The sequence below is a fragment of the Salvia hispanica genome, chromosome 1 (assembly GCF_023119035.1).
Source record: "Salvia hispanica cultivar TCC Black 2014 chromosome 1, UniMelb_Shisp_WGS_1.0, whole genome shotgun sequence".
NCBI lineage: Eukaryota > Viridiplantae > Streptophyta > Magnoliopsida > Lamiales > Lamiaceae > Salvia > Salvia hispanica.
Window position 1 is genome coordinate 30,347,626 of NC_062965.1, and position 10,342 is coordinate 30,357,967.

Below are 10,342 nucleotides of genomic sequence, written 5' to 3' on the forward strand. Positions count from 1 at the left end.
CATAAAGCTGTGGAAGAGCTTATGTTAGAAGATAGTGAAGGAGGGCCATGGTTCAAAAGATTGTTCTTGTTACTATTAGAATCAGGATTGATTGAGCCATCAACATGTGGAACAATAAAGTCTAAGATTGGGGAAATAGTTGACGATCTGGACAATATTCGAAATGTCAACTGGTGTTCGTACACATTGTCTGTTCTGAAGTTTGCAAAGGAAAATTGGTCAAAGAAAAAGATGAATGCTTTTGCAGGACCACTTCCTTTGCTCATGGTATGTTTTACGTTTCACATTAAAGATTATTAATAGTGAACATAATGTTGACATAATGTTGTATATGTAGTTGATATAGCTTATAATTGTTATTGATATGTATTTTATATGCAGCTCTGCTACATGGATAGAGTTTTACAAGCCAAACGTTCAGTTCCTCGCACATTCCCATTAATGAAAGGCTGGACAAGCACACATCTCCAGGCTAGGGAAGATAGGGAGATAGATGTGGGAATATTTGGTAATGGACTTATCTTCAGAAGATATGTCCGTAATCTGGAGCAGGAGCAGGAGCAGGAGCCTCAACAACAGATTCCACACGTAGTTGACAGTGGGGTTGGGTCTTCCCAAAGCGTTGTCCCAAAAGATATCATGCAGAATGTAATGAAATACATTCAAATGATGAACTATGGGAAGACCAATCTAGTAAAAACCCTTGAAGAAGTTCCTACACACGTCAAAACTAATCATCTATTTGGATTAGTGTGTGATATTGCTAGATCTGCAATTGGAAGCCCAACAACTTCTGTTCAATCTGTGGAAGACAAGTGTGTAAAATTGGCAGAGTCATTTCTTCAAGATAAAGATGAGGCATTCGACAACTGTAAAACAATATGTGAATCACTAGTTACTGTTGAAAAGAAAAAGGAAGCACTTGAAGATTTGACTGAATTTCCAACTTTCAAATGGAGAGATTGCTATAACAAAGTAAGTACATCATTTTGTTTACATACATTTTCTCTAAGTTGAAATTAATTTAATATTAATTATAAATTACTATTTCAATAGACTACTGAAGAAGAAGTACATGAAGAACAACAAAGTGAAGAACAAGAAAATGAAGAACGAGAAGGATCAAAAGAGGACAACACATATGGCGTCAATAATGAATCAGCGTCTCCTATATCACCACCTGTACTAAAATCTGATAACAAGGGGAGTGAGATAGAAAATCAGAAAGATCTTGAACAGGTAGAATTTACAATAACTATATTAAACTATAAAGATATTCTGCATATTGTAGGTAAAAATATAATTGACATAACGTAATATGTTTCAATTGAAACAACAGGAAGATAAGGAGAATCAAGATGACACAAACGTTGAAACAGAGAGAGAAAAACCACTGGATAAAGAAGATAATATTGTTGAGGTAACTAAAACTAAAATTAAACAGTATATTATTTTTATAAAATGAGTGAAGTGTTGTTGACATGACTTGATAGTGTAGTTGATATGAGTTATAATAATTATTGATATGGCTTCTACGTGTAGTTGACATAACTTATAAGTGTTGTTGACATGGCCTCTATGAGTAGTTGACATATTATGTACCGTAGTTGACATTACTTTTATGACAAGATATGAACCGTAGTTGACATGGCAAGAATTTGTAGTTGACATGAATTTTATGTTCACTGAAAACAGAATATTGCTTCATTATCTGAGATTGCACTTCCAGAAGATAAAAACAAATCAGAACTCTACACAGCAGAAGTAAATGATGTTGATATACTGCCATACCTCGAAGTTCATGAAAGAGATCTCTACTACTACATAGTAGAAACAGGAAGAACAGATGAGTATGTATAATTTAATTATATTCATGATATAAAAAAAAATTAGTTTTCTAAACAGTTGACAAGATTTATGATTGTTGTTCATATGTCATTTTTATAACTTCATTTCAGGAATACATGTGTGTATGATGATGATTTTACTTGGGCAACCAAGGAATTGTTCAACTCACTGAAGCCCCATGAAGAAATCAAATCTGGTGTTATTGACTCATGGGCTTCACATTTGAACAACATTGAAAAAGAAAAGCCAACAACATCACCTGCACGCTTTTTCATGACAACATCTCCAACCGTAAGTAATCTAAAAATTTATATAAAATATTTGAATTACAGGTCTCCTTAACCAAATATGTTAATTGCAGAATTTCAATGTTACAAATCGGCCAGAAAGTTGGAATACTATGATGGCAACGAACAAATTCATTGATGAAATAGAGAATGAGATTCAAAAAAGACTAGAATTTGATTGGAGAAACATTGATTTGGTAATTAGATCTAACAATTAAATTTTTGAGAAAATATTAGGATGTGTTCTTTGAATGTAATTTTATCTTCCATGTCATATAGGTCTTCTTTCCAATCTGTGAACACCGACATTACTACCTGGTAGTATTTTGGCTGAAACAAAGTAAGATTGAGATCATAGACAACAGAAAAGTTAATGGCATGGATGCATTAGAGGAGTATGGACATGAAATTGGTTTACTGGTATGATTTTTTTTATCTTATTGAAACAGTCTCTACATTTTGTTGATATAATTTATGCACAATGTTAAAATGTTTTTTATGTGTAGTTTTATTTATTTATTAATATATTTGCAGAAAGATATGTTGGAGGCATACTACAAAAAGAAGAACTTGTTAGAGATATTCGAAAATATTAACAAGTCTTACATCGATATTCTTTCCTTGAAGTGGGCCACAAGCACCAACACAAAGGACTGTGGTGTCTATTTAATGAGACACATGGAAACTTATGTTGGAAAAAAAGATAGTGAATGGAATGTTGGCTTCTCTGCACGCGGCATAAAGATACTCCAGGTACTGCGTGGAAGATATTGCTACAACTTGATTGCATCAAGTTACAACAACCAGAGAGTGCCCATTTTAGAAGTAGCTGATGCATGGATGGAAGAAAACAAGCACAAATTGAATAGTTTAAACAACAAATACAAAAAGTGGTTTGTTAATAGAAAGAAGTGAAACAAAATTTGGGATGTATTTAACGTTTAATGTTGTTAACTTTCTTGTTTTGGGATGGATTTCAAAACAGCTACTATTGTGGTTTCTAACTTTTGAACTTATGAAAATGTATATTTTCTGTTAATTTTGTTATGATTCACATGACTTATTTTTATTGTTGACATGGCTTAAAATTATTGTTGACATAGTTCTGTGCGTAATTAACATAGTATGTAACGTAGTTGACATGGGTCTTATACGTGTAGTTGACACGATATGTAGCGTAGTTGACATGACTGATATGTGCCGTTGACACGATGTGCACCATAGTTGACATAATTATATTACTTGTTGACATGGCCAGTATATATAGTTGAATTAATTTTTAAGTTGTTGACATGTGCACATTAAAAACATAAAGGAGCATTAAAGCAAGGCATGTCTAACTTGTATTGAAATGTCAACAACTTATAAACAAATGTCAACACTTTGTATAAAGGTGTACAACTCAGAAAACAAATCTTAAAATTAAAAAAACAGAATCATGAATAGATGTTAATAGAGATTAAAATCAGATATAAACAACAAATGAGAAAATGTCAATAATTTATAGTCTATGTCAACAAATAAAAAACAACTCTGACTATTAAAAAAAAACAATCATGTCTGATTTCTGCCACAACTTCTAGCATTATGATCAGTAACTTTGTGACACTTTCCACAACGCCTATGAGGTTTATTTGCTTTTTCAATTGCTTTCTCTATGCTTGACTTAATCCTGCTTTTCTTGTCACTTGCACCTCCTTTTGTACTAACCACATCTGGAGCATGGGCAGTTATTTCTTCAGGAACAACAATACCATATATGTTCATGATTGAATCATTTTTATCAAGAGAAGACGATCCAGCACAGTCGTCTTTAAAGATTTGAGAACCAATACCCGCAAGCAAATTATCCAAAGCAATCAAATGATCTTTATTTCTAAAAGCACGCTGATATAGACCAAAGTAACGTCCATGACACCTATTAGCAATCTGTAGTTTGTCATCTTTGTTAGAACCTGCAGACATATAAGATGTCAACAGCCAATATAAGATATGTCAACAGCTAATACAACACATGCTAAAACTTAAACTAAAATATCTATAGAAAACAGTTTGCATACCTCTGTCAGACGCACTTTCATCAATCGTGAGACCATGAACTGCCTTTAGTAATTCACTTTTAAGCCAACGGTTACCAACATATTTCTCTGGAATATTGTTGACATCTTTGTTTCTGAGAATGAAAAAAAGGTGGCTGCATAGATAACCACACCTTAAAAATAGTTTACACTCACATTCATATGACTCAGTCTCTATCTCATGTCTAACTGTAAAGATCTTCTTTCTAGCATCAGAAACTTTGAAGACCTCGATGTTCTCCAATGTGGACATGCTAATCATCCGACAACTCTTATCAGCCTCAACAATCAAATCTTGTACCACTCTAAACATCCTATCTGTGTAAACAGATCCCAATTGCTTCTCAAATGCTAAATCAGTGACATATTTTGGAGTGATTACAGAATCATAATAGTCAAGCCTTTCAGTTTGATTCCTTTGAGCATCAATGGCATTGTTATACTGAAGAGTGAAGTCAGCAAAATTGAACAACGGTTTCGAGTACCTCTTAAAAAAACTGTTTTCAGATTCTGAAAAAGATGTTGTTCTCATTAAAGAACCCATAGGAACATCTCTAAAGAAGGCTGGGATCCACATCTGTCTGATCAAAAACATATCCTTAAACCACTTATGATCTTCTACACTATATTTTTCAACAATACTAGTCCATAATATATCAAACTCATCCGGATCTAACAACTCTGACCAAACACAAGACTTAAACTCCTTACTAAACTTTTCTCTATCAGAAATTGATTTAGGTATCTTCTCAAATAACTTGCTCATAATATGCCACATACACAAACGATGCCTTGTACCAGGTAATACCTTCTCAATGGCAAGCCTCATTCCCCAATCTTGGTCAGTGATTATGATTCTTGGAGCAACACCCATACATTCAACAAATACAGTGAAAAGCCATGAAAATGCATCACAATTCTCACCGGATACGAAACCAGCTCCAAACGCAATAGGACACCCATGATTGTCTTTCCCGGTAAATGGACCAAACACCATACGATACCTATTGAACAAATACATCAACACAAAACATCAATAATGTCAATTATAGGTATATGCTATGTCAACTATTAAATCAGAAATGATGCAAAGTACAAATGTATCCTATGTCAACTACCATATCAACTACTATCTATGTCAATTACTAAGTATAATAAATAAACTACCTGTTTGTTGAATATGTTGTATCAAATGCTACAACATCTCCAAACATGTGGTAATGCTTCCGAGACTCAGCATCAGACCAGAATAAGCTCACTAACTTATTATCTTCAGGTGATAATTGATATTTGTAAAAAAACCCTTCACAAATTCTCTTCTTCTCTTGCATCTGATTTAGGATCATTTGCACATCCACTTCTTTTAATTTCTCTTTAATATCACGTGAACAATTCCTAACATCAGTCAACGTACACCCAACAACATCATAACCACCGAAAAACTCCTTTAATAAGTTAAAAGTAGAGGTAGGACCGATGTTAGCTTTGGTGCAATCTTCAACAAACTTGTGATGAACATCATTCAAACTCCGATTACCTTTCATAAATCTCTTATGATCTTTGTCAACCATAGTATGATTGTGTTCCTCAACAAACTGATGCACAAGGTAATACTTATCACCAAAATCAGAAAAAAACTTAAAACTAATTCTCGCTCCACATCCACACCTTTTGGTGCCACGTCTACGTCTCTTCTTTGAAGATACTTCATCATCATCAGACACATTACCATCCTCAGATACACTAACATCAACATCCAACGAATCTACCGTATGAAATCCTTGTCTATTGCAAACAACATACTGAAAAATAATAACACCACCACTAGACCTATTTCCAAATCTTCGACAATCAAAACAACACTCCTGAGCATACTTTTCATAAAATGAAATTCCTTCCTCAAGAGAAGAAAATTTTTGACCTTCATAAGGCCTCAACTCAGGCTTGCAAATTGGAATAACAGACCCTACAACATAGAATATTTACCAAGGAACATAAATCATGTCAACAGATTTTCAAGTCATGTCAACAGAGCATAAATCAACAACATAAAACCTTTAGTTATCTCTAAAGAGGTGGCTGCACTCTTGTAAAATTCTTAGACAATTGTTATAAGTTATGTAAGCCAAAATATCAGAACAAGCTTCAAATTACCAGAATCAAAATGTCCAGTTTAATTAGAATACACCGATTGAAACACACGATGTCAACAGAATAATTAACAAGTACACATAAATCATGTCAACAGAGCATAAATCACCAACATAACACAACAAAATAATGTTAATGAAACAGAATGTCCACAAAGAGCATAACAACAACACAGAATATTTACCAACTAACATAAATCATGTCAACAGATTTTCAAGTCATGTCAACAGAGCATAAATCAACAACATAAAACCTTTAGTTATCTCTAAAGAGGTGGCTGCACTCTTGTAAAATTCTTAGACAATTATTATAAGTTATGTAAGCCAAAATATCAGAACAAGCTTCAAATTACCAGGATCAAAATGTCCAGTTTAATTAGAATACACCGATTGAAACACACGATGTCAACAGAATAATTAACAAGTACACATAAATCATGTCAACAGAGCATAAATCACCAACATAACACAACAAAATAATGTTAATGAAACAGAATGTCCACAAAGAGCATAACAACAACACAGAATATTTACCAACTAACATAAATCATGTCAACAGATTTTCAAGTCATGTCAACAGAGCATAAATCACCAACATAACACAAAAAAATCATATTAATGAAAATCAAACCAAACTACCTCCACCATTCATAAATCATGTCATCAAATTTTCAAGTCACGTCAATGCAAATCAAAAGACTTACGTAAATTACCCCTATAGTTATCTCTAAAGAGGTGGCTGCACTCTTGTAAAATTCTTAGACAATTGTTATAAATTATGTAAGCCAAAATATCAGAACAAGCTTCAAATTACCAGGATCAAAATGTCCAGTTTAATTAGAATACACCGATTGAAACACACGATGTCAACAGAATAATTAACAAGTACACATAAATCATGTCAACAGAGCATAAATCACCAACATAACACAACAAAATAATGTTAATGAAACAGAATGTGAACAAAGAGCATAGCAACAACACATAATATTTACCAAGGAACATAAATCATGTCAACAGATTTTCAAGTCATGTCAACAGAGCATAAATCAACAACATAACACAACAAAATAATGTTAATGAAACAGAATGTCAACAAAGAGCTCATAACCCATACTTTTCCCTTGAAAGCTCACAACTGATTAAGAAAAAAGGGTTAAACAGTCTACACCTAAAGTATCCATAGATTCCAAAACTCAACCATGTTTCTCAACCTTCTAAGTATTTATGGTCTTTTGCTTAGCCAATAACTAACTGATTTTTTTAAGTCAAGTTAAGGACTCTGATTATGGTTATATCATATGGACTTTTACATTCAAGAAAATTCAACCAAACATTGATCCACTAAGACTAACATTTATTTCCTCGGACAAGAATTATTGAGCTAATTTCTCAAGTAGCTTCACATAAATCAGAAAATTACCCCTATAGTTATATCTAAAGACGTGGCTGCACTCTTGTAAAATTCTTAGACAATTAATATAAGTAATGTAAACCAAAATATCAGAACATGCTTCAAATTACCAGGATCAAAATGTCCAATTTAATTAGAATACACCAATTCAAACACACTATGTCAACAGAATATTTAACAAGTACACATAAATCATGTCAACAGAGCATAAATCACCAACATAACACAACAAAATAATGTTAATGAAACATAATGTCCACAAAGAGCATAACAACAACACAGAATATTTACCAAGTAACATAAATCATGTCAACAGATTTTCAAATCATGTCAACAGAGCATAAATCACCAACATAACACAAAAAATTCATGTTAATGAAAATCAAACCAAACTACCTCCACCATTCGTCGACGTAGACTCGGAATAAGATGAAGAATCCATCAAATAACACTTAGCTGTTGATTATGAACTGAAATCGAACCTAAAGATGAGAAAATAAAAAAAAAAACTAATTAGGAACAAATTTAACTGGGCATCAACAAATAAAGGATAAAAACAGAATAAAAGTGGGTATAATCGACCGAAAAACGTCAAAATCAACAGAGAAATCCGTCGAACAGGTCGTCTATTTTTCGAAAATTGAATCGCAAATCAGGTATCGTTGAAATCGTTGAAACCGTCTGAGTCTAATTTTGCAAATCAATTGAATCATAAATCGTTAAAATAGATTCAATGAGAGATATGATTCAAACGTTAAATCTCACCAGAATCGCCGACGAGAGATGAAATCTGATGAAGAACCCTAAATTAAAACGCGAAAAGACAGTTTTACCCTTTCATATTAAATTAATCTAATAATATTTATTGTGTGGCAAAATCTGGACCACTCATTTAATAAAAATGAATGACTGATATTGCATCTCATTTCTCAATTAACCTAAATAATCTCAATTGATCATGATCCTATAACACAGCTTCAACACAGTTTCAATACAATATCAACACAATATGTAAAATTTCAAGATTTTAATGTCAACACGGTATCAACACAACATCAATTATTGACTACCGTTGAAATTCTGTTGACATTTTCCTGTTTATGCTTTTTTGTGATCTGTTGACATTTTTCAATGGTCCAGATCATAGTTTTGAGTTTGTACAATATTTAGAGTTTTCATTTGATCATATCATATATATATATATATATATATATATATAGGAATGTGATCATATCATAACCCATATTTATGGTGATAACCTAATAACCCTCATTTTATGGACGAAAAATATCATTTTATGGAACAGAATATCATTTTATAGAATAAAAGTATCATTTTATGCTTGCTGAAAAAATATCATTTTATCGTGTATAAATATCATTTTTAGTAAAAATGATACTTTTGACCCATAAAATGATAGGGTTATTAGGTTATCACATAAATATGAGTTATGATATGATCGCACCCCTATATATATAACGCACCCCTATAGGATTGTGATCAATTGAGATTTTTTATGCTAATTGAGAAATGAGATGCAATATTAGCCACTCATTTTTATTAAATGAGTGGTCCAGATTTTTTCACATGGAAAATATCTTTAGATTAATTAATTATGAAAGGGCAGAATGGTAATATCATAGTAAATTTTATTCAATAAATATTTTTTTTATTTTTAATTTTAATTTTTTATTAATTTTTTTATTTTTTATTTTTTTTTAAAAAAATTATTATTATTTTTTTAAATTTTTTTAAAACTTTTTTAAATTTTTTTTTCATTTTTTTTTAAAATTTTTATTTTTCAACTACATATATAATTCATGTCAACTACACACATATAATGTCAACTATGTGTACAATCCATGTCAACCACACACACAATTCATGTCAACTACGCACATATAATGTCAACTATATGTACAATCCATGTCAACTACATATACAATTCATGTTAACTACACAATATAATGTCAACTACATGTACAATTCATGTCAAATAGTATTTATTGAATAAAGTTGTTGACATTTGATGTGTAGTTGACATGAATTGTACATATAGTTGAAAAAAAAAATTAAAAAAAAATAAAAAAAACGAATTTTTTTTAAAAAAAATAAAAAAAATTTAAAAAAATAAAATAAAAAATAAAATAAAAAATAAAAAAAATAAAAAAATAAAAAAATAAATAATATTACAATTATGCCCCTCTGTTGACATAAACTACATGCTGTTGACATTTCACAAATATTCTGGATGAGTGGCCCATATTGCATCTCATTTCTCAATTTAGCTAAATAATCTCAACCTAACAAGACCATATATATATATATATATATATATATATATGTAGGTGCATTATAATGATAACCCCAATTTGTGTGATAACCCTATAACTAAATCTCCACCACACATTTTTAAAATATGTGGTCTAGATTTAATCTAACAAAACTATCATTTTATCAAATAAAACTATCATTTTTGGATATATTAAGGGCAAAATTGTCATTTCGTTTTAAAATTTGGTGGGAAAGAAGGAAACTTGACTCAAACGTTCCATTCGATTTCTC

General features: G+C 31.4%; 1 protein-coding gene across 1 annotated transcript; it reads right to left on the reverse strand.

Annotated features, from left to right (window-relative positions):
- Positions 1-3,689: 3,689 nt before the first annotated feature.
- Positions 3,690-8,390, reverse strand: LOC125193917 (protein FAR1-RELATED SEQUENCE 5-like). Its single transcript, XM_048091861.1, has 4 exons — positions 8,174-8,390; positions 5,381-6,015; positions 4,196-5,217; positions 3,690-4,090 (listed from the first exon to the last, which is right to left on the reverse strand). The coding sequence occupies exons 1-4, from the start codon at positions 8,180-8,182 to the stop codon at positions 3,690-3,692; spliced, it is 2,067 nt and encodes a 688-aa protein (XP_047947818.1). The 5' UTR covers positions 8,183-8,390.
- Positions 8,391-10,342: the final 1,952 nt, after the last annotated feature.

Bases quoted from the DNA above. Each gene is read 5' to 3' on its own strand.
- LOC125193917 (XM_048091861.1), bottom strand. The intron at 5,218-5,380 runs GTAGTTTATTTA...TTTGTTCAATAG, and splicing joins ACAACATATTCAACAAACAG to GTATCGTATGGTGTTTGGTC. The intron at 4,091-4,195 runs GTATGCAAACTG...ATATGTCTGCAG, and splicing joins TGAAAGTGCGTCTGACAGAG to GTTCTAACAAAGATGACAAA.